Consider the following 19,888-nt stretch of genomic DNA (forward strand, 5'->3'; position numbering starts at 1 on the left):
CACTGCTCGCCTCACTATGCGGTCATGCAGGCCTGTGGGCTGGACCGGTGCCCCAGCGCCCACGCCTGGCCCTCCTGCAGGGGCCAGACACACCCCGTGAAGCCCAGCCCTCCCGGGGAGAGAAAACGCAGCTCGCGAAGTGTCTGCGACACGAGGATGGGAGGCAGAAGGGCTGAAGAGCCTCCCGGCCTCCCTCGGCAATTAGGGACCGAAGTGAATGGGCCTGGCCCCTGGGGTTTCCGGGTCCTCGCTTCTGTGCTGCCTACACTGGGTCAGGACTCCCTTGCTGACCCAGGACTCCCCAACACCTCGAACCTGTTCTATTCCCCACGGCCCTGCCCGCTCCAAATCCTGAGATTACAGCCTCGTTAGTGACCAAATGCTAACAGCGCGTTAAGAGAAAATAAACTTTTAATGAAACAACACACGTAAAATTGATTTGGATATTAAGAGTCTTTGTTGAGGAAACACTGGAGAATGCAAACTTGTTTGACATTTTTCTATAAAATAAAAATCCTAAGAAGGTAATGTTTAATTAGAATTTTGCTTGAATCTTCACTGAAACGTAAGATGAAAATTTTGAAACCATATCCAAAAATATTAGGACAATTTCCACTGCATGTTCTTCCCCGGTCCTCTCTCTCACCTATTTCTAGAGTCCAGCATTTCTGTAATCCATCAAACCAAGTGCGAGAGGGAAAATACCAAGCGATCAATTACCACCACAGTAAATTAAATTTTATTTCCTCCAATTTCCCCTCCGTGATCCAGAGTCTCTCCCTTTAGCTCGTACTCCTAGCCTTAGACTTGAACGCAAGGAACCAACTTTTAGCCCTTAATATAGATACGCACGCATTGCCCGGCCCTCCCCTCTACAACCATAAACGCTAACCCCCAGCACTCACCTAGTGGGAAGATAGAGACCAGTACTAAAGCTGCCAAATATCTGCACCTGAAAGAACGAACGACTGTCTTAGAACAGATGACAACTCAAGCCGTCGTCCCCCGACCTTCTCACTGAAAGGCCTCGCGCCTACTCCGGGTAAAATTAAAACTGCCCCGCACACGGCGGGAGCGGCACCAAAAAACAATTCAACAAAATTTTCTTAATCTGTAAGTTAAATACCGACCCCCAAATTAGGAAATACGAATGGCCAGTTATAAAAACAGTCACGGGGATGTAACGTACAGCACAGCGAATAGTCAATAATATTGTTACTAACTACGTGTGCTGCCAGGTGGGAACCAGATTTATCAGGGGGATCACTTCGTAAGTTACATAAATATCTAACCACTACGCTGTACACAAGAAACTGATGTAATATTGTAAGTCAATTGTAATTAAAAGATAAAAAATAATTTATATATAAAAAACTTGTCCCCAAAAGAAATTTAAACGCAGCATTAAGAGATGAAACAATTACTGGCCTTGCCCACACCTGCTGAAATCCAAGGACTTTTCAAAGCCTGATTCAGACTCCCCAACAAAACCTTCAGCCTCACAGCTAAGGGGCAGAGCTGGGGCACTGTTCCAGGACACTACGGCTTAAAGCCAGAGACGTCATACGTCACTTTCAAAGAGGACAATCAGGCTGCTGCCTGGCCCACTGAGCGCACACATGCCCGTCAGCAGCCCAGCACAACGCCGTCACTGGGTCACCGTCACAGTCATCGGCCACTGGCAGGGAAGGCTGACTGATTAGGACAGAAGCCTGTGGCCGGCTGTCATTCCGTGACCAAAGGACAGGTCCAGTGCGGCCTGTGCCAAGCACTGGAAGTGCCCATGGCCTCAGCTCAGCGGATCCTGTGAAGTGCCGAATGAGGAAACACTTTCGAGTTTCACGGAAATGAACTTCTGCTACGAGGAGCGGTGGGGGCAGGGGTGAAACATCTAGCCTCGAGATGAATTTAAAACAAGCGAAATCATCGAAATCATCGAAATCATCGTGCATTCCAGACACGTCCCCGGGCAGAGCAGCCAGGCCCACCTGCGGGGCGCGTGTGACACTCGCCCTGCCTCCCGGTGCGTTTTGAACACGCTGGCAGGCGATGGCTGCTGCTGGCCCAGGGCCACACCTGACCGACCCTTATAGCCTTGGGTGCTCATGTCTACTCACACGCCACACGGGATAAAAACAATACCCACATCGGCCGCGGGCCAGAGGTCCTTGACCACAGTCTCGATCCGTCCCACCACCTCTCTCCTCATGGCCGCTTCTTCAGGACAAGGGGACATGAAGTTGTAAAAGTCGATGATTTCCTCGTGGAGCCTAGTGGACAAAGAGAAAGCACACCAGAGTCACAATCAGGCTTCGCCGCATCCCCCGCGGTTCTTGGAGAGGCGACGCTGCCGTGGGTTTGTGGCCACCCGCGACCCTGGCAGCAGGGAGCGAGGTGAAATGCGCAGCCTGGCAGACCGACTCCGCAGGGCTGTTTACGCCGCAGACTGAGCGCATTTCATCGGCACCGCACACAGAACGCCCCACTGGCGCTGCGAGACTTGTCCGCAAGCGCCGTTCCGTTGACTTTAAGAAGCAGAGAAATCCGCCCCTGGAAGACGGAAGACGATTCCCACTGGTGGGTGCAGCCGGGGGAAACGGCCGCGCCGGGCACGCCGCCCCTGCTCCGGCGGGCTCCGAGTCCCAGCACCTCGGAGCGTGCGCGGGTCTGACAGGTCAAGGCGAGGGACAGGGGCCTGCGGGACAAGAAGACACGCGTCCTCAGGAAGCCCGACGGTCCAGTGACAGCAGTAGGGGTCTGCCCCCCGCTGCGGATCTGCTCGATCCAGTGTGCAGTGCCTCCCAACCTCGTCACACAGAAACGCTGTCCCTGGAGGCAGAAAAGCCCCATTGGGTTCAACACGCAAGCGCTCAATCTGCGACAAGGTCAACAACTGAACGCCCTCGGCGAGAGTCGGTGCGGCCCCCTCGTCCTTCCTAACAGTCTCTGGGGGAGAGGAGTGAGCCCCAAATGCTGCCTCACCCCTCAAAAGTCGCTTCTATTACCATCAGCCCGTGGGCGACAAAGCCAGTCCTGGCCAGGGAGCAGCCGGTCGTGGAGCTGCATGTCAGGGCCAAAGAGACCCGCAGACCCTCCGGAGGAAGGGTGACAGCAGGACAGTCGTCCTCCATTATGTTCAGAGATTAAGTAAAGGGCCCAGGCAGAGTGGGGGGTGGGGCGGGGAGCCAGACGGCTGGACCCCAGGAATCACAACAAATCACTCCGCCTGCTTCCTTTCCAAGCTTGTTTAGAAGTAACTAAAGACAGAATAAAATGAGCTCAGTGATAACATTACAGTAGCAATGTTAGCTCGATACCTAGCAAACAGTCCACGTGAGAGAAGGCAACACTCCCCAACAGGACCTATTAGTGCCGCGTTACCACGGTACCGGGTAACAATTAGGTGCTACCGCCTTCCGTGCTGCCTCACAGGGGCACCTGTCCAAGGTCGACTTCGACTCTCTCACAGGAAGTACTGCCTCTCCCACCCCCAAAATCCATTTGGGGTGACCCTCACACGCGTGGCGGGTCTGAAGGCTACGTGAGGCCACCGATGGCACACGGCGGGCTCCTCGACACCCTGCTCGCGATGCATCTGCATCGCCGGTGAGGCCATCACTGGAAGCTAATTTTGTCCACCATTTTCAATTAAAAGAAAAAAGAAAAAAGAAAACCTCGCCCCAAACACGCGGCCAATTCGGCCAGCCAGGATCCAGTTTTCAATAAAGCTGAAAAGGTGTCACCTCGCACAACACTGAAGTGCAGCAAGCTTTCCGAGCTGGGAAGGGCGAAGCTCCTAGCGCTCCGGCGGGCCCTGGGCACCGGCCACACGCTAAGGATCCAGCAGGCCCTGAGCACCGGCCACGCGCGAAGTCTCCGGCAGGCCCTGAGCACCGGCCACGTGCTAAGTCTCCGGCAGGCCCTGAGCACCGGCCACACGGTAAGTATTCAGTGCGTCTCTCCGCAGCTCGGCAGGCACGCTGACGTCCGAGATGCCACCCTAAAACGCCCCGCTGCTTGGCAGCGCTCTGCGCAGGACTGGTGTGTCTCGTCAGCAGGTGAACGCCCGCCTCCCAGTTAGCAGGCCACCACTGAGGCGAGCTGTCCAGAGAGGCACCGGGCTGCCACACAGCCGTCCCTGGGGTGTGAAGCTGGGGTGCTAGAAGTGCTAAGGGCACGTGCTCCCCTGCGCCCCTTAGTTCTGTCCCGATAACGACAGGAGCACAGAAAGTCGGAGATAAAAAAGCACAGTTACAGGCCTAACGTCATTCGACAACTGACCCGAGGTCGTGGAAGAGGCCAAAGCCAGCGCGCTCACGCTATCGACGCCCACGAGCAGAACACACTCGATGGCGGCGTACGCAGGGCACTCCGGTGTGCTAAACGTCCCGGCAGCTCAGCACCTGCACAGCAGACGTGCGGTCGGCGTCCTCTCAAGTTGCGTGCACCCGAAATAACAACACAGAACGGTCCCTCCTCTTCTCTCCCCTGCCCTCAGCGCCCTGGAGGCGCCAGGAATGGACAGAGGGCGAAGGGGGCCTGCACGGCCAGCGCGACACTGCCAGCTTGCTCACGGGCTTCTTGAGTGGCTCGTGACATGAGGAGTGGCCTACCACCCCCTCCCCCGTATTTTGGGAGAGACTGACAGGGTCGCAGCATGCCCATGTCACCAGAGCAGGAAGGGGTGCCACATGGACACACAGTGCCGTCTCCACCAGGAAGACGCGCCGGTAACATACCTACTCCAAGTGTGTGTAACTTGGCTCTCCAAGTTAGCAACGGCCGTGAGAACCGTCACGCGGGAGGAGGACTGCAGCTCCGGCTTCCGAGGACACAAGGGACACTGCTGGCGAGCCGGCTGGAAGCTCTGGCCGGCCGAGCCCCGCTGGCCCTTCCTTGAGGCCAGCAGGGGCCTTAAAGGCCCTACAACTCCGGGAACCACCCAAGGACAATGTCGCTCTGGGGTGGGATGGCACCTTCGGACCTGACAGACACTGGACAGTCTGACAGCCTTCATGACCTCTGGCTAGACTTGCAGAGCCACCGCACTGCCTCCCCTGCTGGGGCTCCTCGTGGAACCCTCGAAGGGCACTGGGAGCACTGAGGGCCAGGTGAGGGCTGGGTGAGGGCCGGGGGGTCAGGCAGGGTGGGGGGACCCCTGTCCAGCCCAGAAGGAATGGTGCGGTCGGAATAGCTCAACAGCAGCCGCAGGACAGGCAAAGCCGTGCCCTCCCCTCCCCCACCCACCACCCCATGCCTGGCACTCACCCCTCTCCCACCCCGCACTCACACGGCCGGCCGGCGGTGATGGGCTGGAGTCTGTCTCTGCCCAGGGAAGGGGCCCACTGACCTATAGGAGGAGAGCGGCTCACATTCCAAGAAACAGTGTTTGCCCCTGGAGCGGCAAACTTGATTAGCTGAACCCATTTAAATGGCGAGCTACCCTTTCAGAAATGTAAACAGTGCTAAACAAAATAGTTTGGATTACGTCATCCAATACTAGCATTACACGTAGTTCTCATCACTTTAAGGAGCTGCATGTTCTGGCTGGGACAACGTACTTTCACAGCTAGGTGCTATCGGCCACACGTCCAGCCGCCCGCGTCAGATACTGCAAAGATCACTTCATTCCTCTGTTACTTCCAATGCTGATACAGCCACGTGCTCCATTCTCCCAAGAGAGTCACAGAATCATATTCATAAAGAGCTGTGGCCATTTCTCCTCAAAATGAAAATGAAGTTTACTCTTTTCACCTGTCGAAACCTCAAAGAAATCCCACAGCTGATAAGATGTCTACGTAAAACCACACCAAATCTCCTTTACCACAGACGATTCAGTCATTGTCATCGATCAGAGTTCAATGTCAGCCCACCACCATTCAGTCCCCACATGATCCAAGGAGATTTCTAGGCTGTGACCATCACAGAAAAATACCTAACGGGATTCACAGAGCTGGTATCTCAAACTGGCAGAAAACTGCGCATCATTGGTCAGGAGGCCCTGGGAGCCTGTCCCCACTCTGCTTCAGTGGCAGAGGCCACAGGCCACCCACCTCGTGTGCAAGAGGCCACACAGACCACCATCTCCAGCAACTTCAGGCGCGAGTTACCAGAAGTTCTTGGAAGGTTTCTTAAGAGGGAGCAACCCCACAGCCCTTTCGCCTTTCTCTGTCTGTCCTGGAGCTGAGCCGGGCTCCAGACACACAGTCCCCATGTGGCTCTGAGAAGAGCTGCCAGGTGCGGAGTTAGAAGGCGGGCCAGACTCTGATGGGATCAGACTGCTATCCAGGACTTGTGGTACTTTGTAGCCAAACTTTACCCTGACGGAGCAGCCTAAAAACAGTGAAGTTAGAGCCCCACCTTGTTCTACATTTGAAGATAGTTAGATGCAGAGTTAAAATTTTTACCCAAAGAAAACACAGGAAGCTATCAACTATCTCGAACTTGAAGGACTTTCTATCAAAAAACATGTTGAGTGTAAACAAATTCAAACGCAAATGACACCTGTACAAGGTAGATATGTGAAGAATCGGACTAGGCAGAAAGAGCAGCCTCTGACCCAGTGCACAGGTATCGGGGGCCTGGCAAGCTCTGGGGGAACTTGGCAGCTTATCAAAAGGCTGAAAAAGGCGCCCCCGAGGCCTGCGATTCCACTCCTGGAAACACTCATACACACCAGACTCTGTCAGGTGCACCGGCTGCAGCGCCACCGCTCACGTGCATGTGGCCCACATGACGAGACACTGTCCACTCGTCAGGAACGAGGAAGATGCGTGCGCTGGTAGGGGAAGACCCCTCGACACTGTCGGCGTGAGGACAAAACAAGGACACGGCCGCACTCAGGTGCGCAGGCCCGGCCGCAGGTGCAGCCCACGGCCACCTGCAGGCAACCTGCCCGCCGCGCCCTGCCCAGGAGCCGCGCAAGCTGCACCCTCTGCACAACTTGAGGTTTTATAAGAATGTGCACATCGTGTGCGTGCATGCATGTGTGTGTACACACACGTATAAAATATGTAAATATATATATTAGAAGGGAAAGGAAAAAAGATAATTACATTCTTTAGAAGAAAAGCGAGGCCGTACACAAACGTCACCCTTGAGAATGGTCGTCGCACCAACGCTCACCCATATTTACCTACGGGAAACAGCAAAATGCTGAACGCAACCGTCCAGTGTATTTCTAGACGGTAAGATTACGTGTGATTTTTATACTTTTTGCTTGTGTGCATTTTCTAATTTTCACAGTGAATATAGACTCCTTAATTTACAAAAAAGACCATCAAGTCGGCCAGCCTTCTAAACCCAAGGGCACGTGCCACTCCGGCTCCTGAGAAGCAGCGAGCTTCGAGTCCAGTGGTTTGCCTGGCGCGGGTTGAGGAGGCCACACCCCACCACCAGTGCGGGTAGAGACGGGGAGCAGAGACGCACAGGCTAGCAGCGCCGCCCCAGGGAGAGGACGGCCGTGACCCCCGAATCCCGCAGGGCGCTGTGGAGAGGACTTCCTGCGATGGGGGTGGGGGGTGCCCACGGAGCGCCTGGAAAGGGCTAGTGCAACCGACACCCTCCATTTCTCATTTCCTTCATTGAAATCTCAGCAGTCAGACGGGGCCCGTGGCTACCGTGTGGGACAGTTCAGCTCTCGCCGCTTCTTCTTTAACTCGAGAGAGGCAGTTGGGCAACACCGAACTCGGCAGACAGCTGACGTGGACACGCCGCCCACAACACATTGCCTGAAGTGTTCCAAAACTGGACCATGGGCTCCGTCTCCTCTCCCAGACCCTCACCCCTTCTTTTCATCCTCCAAGGCACAGAAGCCCAGGAAGTAAGAAGTGGCTCCCCCGGGGGCGCCAGGCCTGACCTGAGCACCCCTCCACCTGCACACCCTTCGGGGCGACCAAGAGACAAAACACACTTTCTAGCAGATCACAAACTCCTCCCTCCAAATTTTCTCTAAAATAAACATTTTAAAATCTCAGTTCTACATGTGGACAAACAAGAACCGTGTCTGTCAAAACTAAGCATTATAGTTCCTGATATAATTTAAACACTTATTGCTACAGTTACAAAACTGTGGTTTAACAGCTTAACGAGAGAAGTTAGTAACAATGATGCCTGATGAGGGTGTTTTTCCAGTCACTGACGTAACTGTGGGACTGAGCAAAGCGCTTCTCTTGCATCGTCCCTAAAAGGCACCTTTTCCTTAACGCTTTAACTGGTCTGAATCCGGCTGCACCTTTCAATCAATGGCTGGGCCTGGAGCCGTTTCTGAGTGAACGTTTTTCCTTCTTCGTAGTACACTTTGTAACGGGCATCTTTTTAAAGTCAGTTGATCTACAGGAAGTTGTCTATATTTCTGACCCACAAGAACAACAATTTCAAACAGTTCAACTTTTTGCAAGTAATTGCACCTCAGATCCAACAAAATATGGGAATGATGTTGACCACAGGGCATCCTGGGGAGGCAGCAACAGTGACAGCGAGGACCCACTGGGGTGTGAGGCTCCCCCCGCCCCTCTCCAGCCAAGGGGCACTGAGTGACCTCCGCAAACCTCTGTGCACCCAGCCCTCAGCCAAAGCCGAGAAGCCAGTGCGCCGACTGCTGTGAGGCCCAAAGAGCTAACAGCTGGGGGCAGAGCTTCTGCTGCTTGGAGGTGGCAACTCTGGCCTCATCTTAGGTTGGGACCGCTGCAAGCATCAGGTGCAGGGATGTGGCTCACCTCGGATGGCCTGACTCTGAGAATTCCAAGACTCTGCCATGGCTAACTGGCCCTTACAGTTCAGGTGCAACTCTGAGATTCAATCTGGAAGACTCTCAAGCTGATCCACCACAATGGACAAAGGCGCGAATGGTTCATTTTCTGGTTATTTTAAGATGGCAATGGTGAAACCAGATTTTCAATGAATTTTAGTTTTTAATCATGGAACTACTAGAGAACAGACTTCTAAAGCATTACTTTCTAATGTCCTTTTAAACTAAATATTAGAAAATAAAGATCTTTCAAAAATGAGAACACACTTTTCATCTAATAGGTGTTATAAGAGTCCAGACCCATTCATTCAAAAGGTAATGACTGACTTCTCAATTTTTAGTACATTTCCAAAATTAACTTCTGCTTTTCGTACCAAATATCAAGACCAGCAATATTTTAGTATCTGAGTATCTGATATGTGATTGCTGTAAATATTTATAAAACCTGCCTCGATCAGCTGTTTTAAAGAGAGAAAGACAGATATTTGGTTAGAGAATCCAACTATCTCATTTTAGAGCTAATGAAGCTACCAATGAAAACAGATGACCATTTCAGGGGATGATTGTGATTTCAGAGGCTAAGCTGGCAGAAACATCGTTCCCAGCTGTGTCTAAATCTGAATCAAAGCTGGGAGACTCGGGTGGCTCTGGGCGGGGGGGGTGGGTGGGGTGGCCCCTACCTCCCTGTTTCAGCGCCACCCCAGCAGCCAACTTGGTACCTGGCCCCAGGCACAGCTGGCTCCTTCCGCGCTCCCAGCCCCAGCACAGTCTGGATGCTCAAAGGTGACCTCTTCGTAGTTGACCAAGGACAGTCACATGTGCTGCACCAGGTAAAGGACGTGAAGAACCAAGAGACACGAAGCGAGAACAAGAGACGTGCGTTTGAAAAATATGACTGTGGGAATAAAAAGGGTGAAGGAAACACGCAGCTCGGTCCCAGACGCGGGTCTGCCCGCTGCCCGGCTCCCACGTCCTGTGGCTACTCCTGAGCAAAGCCAAGGTCAGAGTTCATACTGTATTCGTTTCCTTAAAGAAGAGAGGCCACGTGAACGCACGCACCCTCCCCTGATGTGCTCACAAGAAGTTCCAGCACCTGAACCCACTCAGCCCCAGCTCTGCTCTGAAGTGTTCACAGGGTCCAAGCTTCCCACCTCACCGAAATCAGAACTCTCCCCACTGGCCCCAGAGTCCCTGTCCCCACTGTGGACCAGGCATGGCGGTGCACCCTTTACATCCCGCACGAGCCCCATCAACCCCGAGTGCTTGGGAAAGCCAGGCTTCTCCACTACGATGTAAAATGTGGTAGAAAACACTAGGAACTCTTCCCCTCCATCTCTCCCTCACACCTTCAAAAGCCTTAAAACGCCAGCGACTTCTCAGAAATTGGAGCTGCCTCCCCTCGGCTCCACAAAGTTCACTGTCCGCTTTTTTGCCAAAAACAATGCCTTTATGAAAATATGTGCAGTTACCAGCTGGAGCGCTGTAGACGGTGAAGCACGCGCCGATGCCACCACAGTGACACCACGGATTCAGGGCCCGCTGCCCGCAGATGGGTCCACTGAGCGCCCGCTTCGTAACCACAAAGAGCGGGCTGCTGATAAGCGAATGCCAAGTGCAGACGCCCACGAGGGAGGGACCAAACCACTTCTACTGTCAGGGGCGGACTGTCCGCTGTCAGTACCTGTTTACTGCTGCAGGTAATGAGCTAAGTCATTCCGACTGAGTTTTAATAATGGGACAAGACAATTGGCACCTGCTCCTACTATTTGGAAAACTTTGCGTAAGGCCTTCAAAGGTTTGTTTTTTAATCTAAGCTCAAAAGTGGAGGGAAACTAACTGAAACTGCAAGTTAGAGACCTCGCGTGCTTGCAGACTGGTCCTTTACGCTGTTAGTGCGGCAGCTGCCAAGCCTGGGTCCCATCGGCCTGCCCGCAGTCTGACCTACAGTGTCTCACCACTCCTCGCGGAGACCTACCTGTGCACCTGTCTTTGCTCAGCTTTCAACAAAGCTACACGTGCGCGTGGTCTCAAAAATGTTAATGGAAGAATGAGGCCGCCGCAGAGGGAGGGGCCTGAGCTAAGCAGCAGGCAGGAGGAGGGTGCGGCTCCCTGAAGGAGGAGCGGGCAGGGACTGGGCTGGAAGGGCACTGCCGCTGTGGGGCTGGCCAGGGCACCCGGGGTTAAAAGGCTAAGACCACAGAGCACGCACGACATGGGGCAGGCCAGAGGGCCGTGCAGCTCCGGGATCAGCGCAGTAACTCTGATCCAGGCACGTTCAGCTGCCAGCTGGAGTGCGCTTCCCCCCGCTGCCCTTCAAGACCCCTCCTGGGATCAGTCACGTGTACTTCGGGTGCAGGGAGACGTCAGAACCTAATCGGAGATGAGCAGAGGAAAGGACACTCTTCATAGGGCAAACCCAAGCGCACGGCAAAGGCCAAGCAAAGGCCCTGGGGCCACCTGGAGACCAGAGAACCACGACCATCTTCTCTTCCCCCCAGAACAGAAGCAAGAGCTCACATGCCACAAGCCAACGATTCAGCCAGGCAAAGTATTTAACTGAACACGTCTCATCAGGACCCACTGCTGGAGAGGACACCTGACAGGGGTGTCCTAAGGAACCCCCGAGGCGGTGGAGGGGTTCACAGGCTGGAGAGCTGCTGGGGCACAAGGAGAGGCCAAGAAGGCGCTTTGCTGAGCCATGTGCTGGCTCCCTCCTGTGCTGGCTCAGGCCACCTGCCACCCAGCCCTAAGATTACAGACCAGTGCAGGCCACCTCTAAGGTGCTCAGAGGGGAGCACGTGGCAGCATCTGAAAGCCAGCATCCCCAGCCTTGCTTGCTACCTCAAGTAGCCGGATCACCTTTGAAATCCTTAGCCTTGAAGGGAAGGTGAGCTGGGATGATCTTTCGAGGAAGTAAGCTGAGGAGTCTGGCAACATTAATACTCTGAGATGCTCACAATACCGCCCACACTACCAGTGTCTGCAACAGAGCAAACACTACCCTCTCTCTCCATTTTACGGTGAGCAAACTAAGTGCTCGTTACACAGACGGTATCTGGGCCAGGATCATGTGACCAGCACTCACACCCATGTACCTCTCGAACTCAAGCGTTCAGCACAGGGCTGGGAAGCCACACTTAGGTGACTCAACCTAACACAGTACACAGGCTCACCGTGGTCCCTTTACAAAATATTAGATAGATCTCTAATTATTTAGGAACTAATATATGTCCACACGATATTTAAAAACTTTTAGAAGATCTTTGCAATGACAGGAACCACTCATCTAAAACTAGATTTAAGCAAAAAATGCAGAATGATACCTTTGCAACATACTAAAGCACTTTTCAAGACAACAGAAGAAATTATGACCAAGTGTTAGCACGAAAATTAAGGGAAGTTTCTCTTCTGTATTTCCCAGGTTTCTTCAATAAGTACATTATTGTTTTTATAATCATAACCTAAAAAAGTTATTATTTCAGCTTTACTAAGTGACACTGACTTTACCACCACCAAAGGTCAAAGGGCAGATGTTACTGTGCTTATCTTTAGTCTTCTTTAAGCATCTGGCCTCCTTCCGCCTTGACGGTGACGTCACACCAGCGAGGGCTTCCGCTCCTTGCTCGGTCACACCGGGGAGGTCCTGGGGACACCCTGGGGACACCCACACCTGCTCGGCTCCGAGGTCCAGCCGGGCTGAAAGGCCACACAGCACTGAAGCTCTGGTTCCAGTGCCGCCAAGTCACTGCTTCAGGAAGCTACCCCACACACAGCGTACATCCCCAAAAAGATGGAGATCCCGAAGAAGCCACCCCACGATCGCAGAAGCGGAAGACTGACCCTGGAGGAGACGAGTGTGAGAACAGGGCGTCCTGTCAAGCACCCCAACTCTCCGGCCACGCCAACACGGCCAGCAGGCTCCCCTCCGACCAGCTCTCGTCGGAGGGCTGTGCCCAGCGGAACGCCGAGGCCGCACGCAGGCGTCGCGGGAAAACACTGAAATTCACAGTGGCGCTGCCGTTTCGGTATCTCGTGAGCAGCCACCATCTGCCGGCTGCTGGCTTGCTCTAGGCACTGCACGACAGACACGCTTCAGCGGGTGTGAGCCCGACCACCACGTCATCGCCATCCTCCCGCTCCGGGGCCAACGGCCCAGCCGGCTCCATCTGGACACTCCAGGGGCCTCGGCCTCCCACAGCCCTCCAGGACCCACAGCCCTCCTCCGCCCCTGCGCTGGGCTGCTCCCTCCCCGCAGGCCGGCAACCTGGCCCTGACTAGTCAGCGGCCACGGCAGACCGCACGGCCTCTCAGCGGCACTGCTGTCCTGATGGGCCGGTCACCCCAGAGCCCGAGAGCAGAAGCCCGCGGGGACCCACCTGGCGGAGGGCCTGCCGAGCCCCTGCGGGCCACCTGGACTGGACAGAGCGGGGAAGGCCCAAGGGCGTCCACGTCTGGGACCTGGGACCTGCCTCAGCGTTCCCCACAGCGGTCAGAGCCAGGGACACCACGCGCCAGGAGAGGCTCTGAGGCGAGAGACCTGTCGCTCGGGCACACGGCAGGCTGCAGGGAGCACCGCACCGGTCAGCCCCTCCTTGGAATCCTGGGCCACTCCACGCAGGCGACAGACCCCGACAAGCTGAAGGGCAGGAGCCGGACAGCTGGGGAGCGGGACGTCCACGTGCAGAATCCTCGGAACCGGGCTGCCCAGGTCAGGGAGGCCCCCTGCTTTCCAGCTACGGGAACTGGCAGGACCCTCAGCGGCCCTGTGCCCCATTTCTTCACGGGAAATGCGAGGATGCCAATGGTACCCCCACCTCCCTGGGACCTCCAACATGGCACTGTCATGAGGATTTAATGAATCCGGACAAAGAATACGGCCTGGCGCTGAGTCGGGGCTCAGTAAATGGCAGTGATTATAATGACAGAACAAAACCCAAATGCCTAACTCATGCTGACACACAACATAATGCGAACCAGGAGTGGGAAGATCGGGAGGATGCCACAGACGGGGAAGCTGACACAGCTGACGTTCACTTCCCACAGTGCTGGACGCCGGAGGTCCAGGGTCAGGGTGCCCGCGTGGCCAGGTGAGCGGGCCGCCCTCTCGCTGCGTCCCCGTGTGCTGGGAAGAGAAGAGCGAGCTCCCCGGCTGCCCCGCATGGGGGCTCTAATCCCACGAGGAGGCCCCACCCTCACGACCCGTCTAAACCTCATCCCTTCCCGAAGGCCCAGCCCGAAACACCATCACAGTGGGACGGGGCTTCAACGTGCCAAATTGGAGGGACGCCATTCAGCCCACAGCACGGGCCGACGTCTGTCCCCTACGCAGCAGCACGCAAATCACCACAGTTTCACTAAAACTTCCACTGATTCTTTTTATCACTTAACCACTTAAGATTTTCATCATCTTTTTTTATGTTCTTAGTCTTAGTCTGTTTCTTTAAACTGGTGTTCCTATCTGAAGTTGGACGTTAAACTTTCAGGCAAAATTAATAACTTAGTAAATTGTATCTAAAGAGAACACTAATCGTCACGGAGATGTTTCTGATCAAGCCGTGTCTACCCACACCTGGGCTCAGAGGACTGGAACCGAACGTAACTGTCTTCTTACGATTACACCTCTTTGGACAGCTCCCTCTCTGCAATCCAGGTCCAGCGGTTAACAAGGTGGGCTGTGGATCGGGGGGCCTGGGCCGGTCGCTCCCCCAGCCTCACTGCCACATCTGTACAGTGGCAGGACAAGAGCTTCTCCCTGTCCCGGGGGGGCCGCGGGAGACACTGCGTAAAGGGGCGAGAGCTTAGTAGGGCCAGTGGCGACTGTTACTGTGGCAAGTGCTGAAGACCGCTCGCTTGAGGGGAGCACAGCAAAAGCTGAAGCTCCCGCCCGCTAAGGCGGGCTCAAGCAGCGAGCCTTCCTGCCCGCCACAGGCTCTCGACTTCCTCAGGTCTCACTCTGAAACCCACCCTAAAAGGCCCTTTTTACTCTCAACGATTTTGCAGGCTGCAGTTCATTCCAAGCCTTGCCCGCTGACAACTGTCACAGGGTCCCAGGCTTTGGAATTTGGTCACGGTTCTGTATTCTTTTACCCGTCGTGACCGTGCCTGGTTTTGTACATCAATGTCTTGTGAGTCAGTTTTTGACAGAGCCACACTCTTTAGACAGATTCACCTTCTGCTTTTTCCCATAACCTATATCAATATTTTTAAATTTCTCTGTATTTCACGAGCCGTGCAAGATTCCCTTCTTATGTTTTTGATTATTATTTCAGAGCTGTCCTTCAATTCTTATGTCTGCTTAAATTTAGAGAAGATGCCCTATAACCAAAACGCACGGTGCTCCCACTTTGACTTGGTCACCTCGTTCTTGCTTCTTGCCCCTAACTCAGCACACACACACACCCCCCGAGGCGGCACCGGTGAAGTGCGGGGCCTCCGATCCTTCAGGCTGGGTTCTCTTACTCACCAGTTGCACCTCTGGCAAGGTGCCTACATCTACTGAGGCTTAATGCGCCGCTTTAAATGAGCTGTCGAGAACTGGAGAATGCAGGCTCTGCCCCAAAGCAGCCCCTGCGACCAAGGTCACAGTCTGCAAACACCGGCTGCTCCTGCTTTGGTCTTCGGCTGACTTCGGATGGAACCACGATTCAGCAAATGCTCCTTTTCTGGCAGACTGCAACTCCTTAGAGCAATTCAGAGAGCAGGAGGCCTGCTCCCTCCACCGCAACCTCCCTCCAGGCCAGTTCTGGAAGGCCTCAGAAAACGGAGGGTCAGTGTGGGGGAGGGGCGGACTGGCTTCCCACCCCTGGGACGTCCCCACAGTGCGCCCCCGGCCTCCTCGCTGTGCGCTCTGCTGCCAGACTCCTTCCGGCAGCGCCCCCGCCCGCTGGGAACCTGGTCTCTGCTGACACATGTAAACCAGGTCTGCAAGGCGGACGGGCCGCTGGCTTCCACCTCACGTTCTGGGGGTGACTCCTTCATTTAGCACTGCGTGGAGCTCCCAACGTCAGCGCTGGACAGACACTTCCAGGTGCGGCACCTGTTGCCAAATCGCAGTGCAGGCTCTGGTTCCGTCAAGGCGGGAGTGTCAGCACCACTCCGCGGGCCTGCTCGGAGGACTCGGGGGACACGCCGGCAGAGCCGGGCCCCACAGGGCCCCACACTCTGAGCTGCTGCCGCTGCGTGACTGAGGAGGAACTGCTCGGCCGGAACACTGTCGGATGATGTCGTTAAAGCAGCACGCGAAGTACCGAGGCCCATCTCCTGCATCCACGAATGAGGCACGCCGGGCCAGAGCGACGCCACGCTTCCAGCGGCGGTGAAACGGCGGCCCTCTGGAAAGGGTTCGCCCTAGAAACTCAGAATCACCATTTCTAGAGCTTTCCAGTGGTAACTTACTGGGCAGCACAGCTTCTGCTGTTCTGCGAGTTTGGATTTATCTGGGCAACAGTTAATCAAGCACTGTTTCAAACAGAGTCAAAAGTTACTCCAATATGGTGCGGCCTAAACATAAGGCTACCTAAATTCTTTTAATTTAAATCCAGTACAATTAAAATTCAGCTCCTCGATTACATCAGTCACATTTCAAGTGCTCAGTGGCCACAGGTGGCCAGTGGCTACTGTGCTGAAGCACAGAGGACCCGAGCGTTCTGCCCTAACAGAGCACGCACGTGGCAGTGCTGCCCCAGCACCTGCGGCCCTGTCCCTTGCTTCTGCTTTCTCCACGACACACAGAACACGAGATCAGAGAAATAACACAACCTGCATTTCTGCTGTGTACACACGACAACAACATGCAGCAACACACGCACGTCTCATAAAACGCATTAAGACGACTCCTAAAGCTCTCACTTAAAAACTGGAAAGCACGTTACTGGGGCATTGTTTAAGTTTTTTAAAATAGAACAGCGTGCCCTGATTCAAGGCAGAAAGTACTTCCGCAGCGTCAGGTCGGTCCCCGGCTGTGTCCACAGCTTCCCCAGAGACGCGGCACTTCGATCTGGAGCAGTTTCACCAAGAGGAAAGTTCTGTCCTAAGAGGAAAAGTCGTCTGCCTTTGAAAACCAAGCCAACGGCGGCTTCTGCCCAGTTGGCAACAAGAACTACCGAAGTTTTAGTTTCAATTTCCTCAGAGAAAAGGAAAGCAAAGGCCTTTCTAATCCCTCACGTGACGACTCACAGAGTGCTTCCAAGTCCCCTTTGTTTAATATGCCCCTGCGAGGGGGTGTCACAGGCCTGCTTCACAGATAGGGAAACTGAGCCTCAGAAGTCAGAACCCATGTGAAACCATCCAAAAGCAGGCCTGTGAACCAGGCTACGCGAATGCACGATGCAGGCTCACCAAGCGATGAAGGCCACCCGCATGCCTCTCAGAACTGGCAAACAGACGCCAAAGAGTTCAAAGCACAAAAATAGAAATAATTTGATTTTCCGCTGCCCTTCAAGCCCTGCATCCTAGCCATTCCTTCAGAAACCCCGATTCCAGAAACAATACAATCGTCTGAAATCTCTCTCAAACATGGAAAGCTAGAACCCGCCGATACCCACATGCTATCATATCACTCCAGAAACAAACTCATATGGGAATTCCACCAAAGAGCCCAAAGGGTCACGCGGGCAGCTCCCTGGGAACTGAAGAGCAGACACCCACCATGCAGAGGCTGCTGCTGACCGGACACTCCTTGCCCACGGGAGCCTCAGGGCCGCTCCCGGCTGGCCCGCCTGTCGGCGTGGAGGCGCAGAAATCTCTGCACGGAGACCTGCCTTGCCCGGGACCGGATTCGGCTGCCACCTCCATGCTCCGAAGCCAAGGACGGTCATGTGGCTATCCTGCAAACTTTCTTAGATGACGTATTTTAAGAACCATCTACATGAGAGAGGCACAGAAAGGCACTCATAGATATGGTTACTCTGGCTGCCCAAGTTCAGTGATGACAGCTGAGTCACAGGACAGGACCAGCGATCGGCAAGGGTCATCATGGTGGACTGGAGTCCAGTCAAGGGACAGAAGTGTTGGAAAAGAAAATCGCCACATCCTTGTCACCTGTCTTCCCAGCAGGGCAGGTCTACCTACAGAACACCTGCATGCGGCAGCAAGCCCCAGAAGGACCTACACCTTCATCCCCGGAACCAGTGACTAGGAGATCACCCCACTCCTAGGAGTGTGCTGTTATTCCTGCTTTTACAACACAGGGCCCCTGGGTGGGCCTGACCCAGTTTTGTGGGCCCTTAAAGCAGAGGGCGTCATCCAGTCAGCGACATACAGTCAGAGGGGAAGGGAACGCAGCTAGAAGATGGAGGGGCCGTGAGCCAAGGAATGCAGGTGGCCTGACGCAGCTGAGAGGCCCCAGCTGGCAGACAGCAGGAATGAGAGGTCTCAGTCCTGCAACTACAGGGGACTGGATTCAGCCAGGGACCGGGAAAGCAAGGTGGCCCTGAGCTCCAGGAGAGAACGCAGCAGCCAACGCCTGACTCCGACCCATTGAAACTGCGAGATGAGGAGCAAGCGCTGTTTTCTGGCGCCGAGTCTGTGGCCATTTGTGACAGAGCCTTGAAAACTAGTGCGGCGTGCAACACTCACAAAGAGAAATTTAAGCTGCAGTCCAAATCCGAGACTGTCAGGGAAGACGCGGCCCGCTTCGCTTGGGAGACATGTGCACACTGGGGGCAGGTGTCAAGCAGCGCATACCTGCCATCACTCAGGTGCCTCCGAGAGGAAAATCCACTGACAAGTGACCAGAGCCTTCCGGGCAGGCCTGTCCACAGCCGCACTGGCCAGTGCCATTTCCAGTGACACCGAGGCTCACACGGTCTTCTGTGAATCTGGTTAGTGTGATTCAGCCACCCCTCTTCTTCTAGCCTGACTCCAGCTGCATCATTAGAATCAAGCAACTGAGCTTACTGAACATCCCGAGGGGGGTTTGGTTTTTACTACAGCAACCCCTTTTCGTCTGGGAAAAAAAAAAAAGATCCTAAACCATAATGACAAAACTAAGCCCAGAATGTCCTCGCTTTCCAAGGATAACTGTTCTCTCTCCTCTCATGATCCACTTACATGAATCCTTTTAAAACTGGGGCCAAATTTTCATATTAGGAGCAAAACAAGGTCTGAACCTTTACCTCGAAATACCAATCTTAAACTTATGAAAAATCAACTTTTTAACTTAAAATATCTGCTTAAAAACTACCCCAGGAGGCATCGTGTCACCACCGCATGCTATCTGTGAGAAGGGGCACCGCTGCTGTCCCCGTCTACCGGGGACCAACGCAACTTCCCCCGCTCCCGCCACAGCCAGCCCCTTCTGCTGGACGCCCAGCTTCTCCGCGCAGAGCCGCTGGCCCTGGCACGCCGGGCAGGCCTGGTGATGCTCTCGCCGGATGGGGGAGAGGGGTGGGGGGAGCACAGTTCATGCGGCTGCTGGTGCAGCAGCCAATGTGCCCAGTGTGATGACTCCTGCTGTCCTCGGCGACCTCACACCTCTCAGGTCTCAGGAGATGAACACTCAGGAGACAAGGCCCACGGTGGCGCCAGCACCTTCCGAGGCAGATCTCCCAGTAAGCTCTCCCCTCCACCTGTGATGCTTCCAGGAAGAGATCGGAGTGAGAGAAAGGCGACCAGAGGGGTGATGCCCATGGTCTGGTCCCCACAGGACAGATGGGGGTACTGGCTCTGCTTCAGGCAGTGCCGAGTCAGGCTGGAGCTGCAGAGAGAAGGGGTCCTGGCTGCTCCTCCAGGCCGTGACTCTCTCGGGGACAGAGGAAGGAAACGCGCACGGAGTCAGAAAGGACCCACGTCCAGGGCCCCGAGCGGGCAGCTGACCACACCTACCAGATTCTCATAAACTTCAGATACAGAAAAGAATCTTCTCTGGGCAAATCGAAGATGTCAAAAAAACTAAATATTGTCTAAGGGCCTGCAGAGAGGATGCTGCATGAGACCGCTGCCCACCGCAGGCACACCTGAGAGGGGAGCCTTCGAGAACACAAGCCCCGACAGAAGCCCGGGCAAGGCCAGGGATGAAGGTCGGCCGGGGGGCAGGGCGCCTTCCCTCGTCCCACTATGCTGTCCTCGGGCTATATAGGGCAGCGAAGTATCTGAGGCCCAGTTCACCTGCGAAGGCCTCTTCTTTACCTTTTACTGATT

General features: G+C 54.7%; 1 protein-coding gene across 1 annotated transcript in view; it reads right to left on the bottom strand.

Moving 5' to 3' along the window:
• TENT4A (terminal nucleotidyltransferase 4A) overlaps positions 1 to 19,888 on the bottom strand; it is a 46,084-nt gene that overhangs the window by 17,333 nt on the left and 8,863 nt on the right. Inside the window, exons 2-3 of the mRNA XM_039842535.1 lie at positions 2,147 to 2,270; positions 906 to 952 (exon numbers count right to left, since the gene is read on the bottom strand). Coding sequence (XP_039698469.1) covers positions 906 to 952; positions 2,147 to 2,270 — 171 coding nt within the window. The remainder of the gene's footprint in view (positions 1 to 905; positions 953 to 2,146; positions 2,271 to 19,888) is intronic.

This window comes from Pteropus medius, unplaced genomic scaffold (genome assembly GCF_902729225.1).
Source record: "Pteropus medius unplaced genomic scaffold, Ma_sr-lr_union100, whole genome shotgun sequence".
In the NCBI taxonomy this organism is placed as follows: domain Eukaryota; kingdom Metazoa; phylum Chordata; class Mammalia; order Chiroptera; family Pteropodidae; genus Pteropus; species Pteropus medius.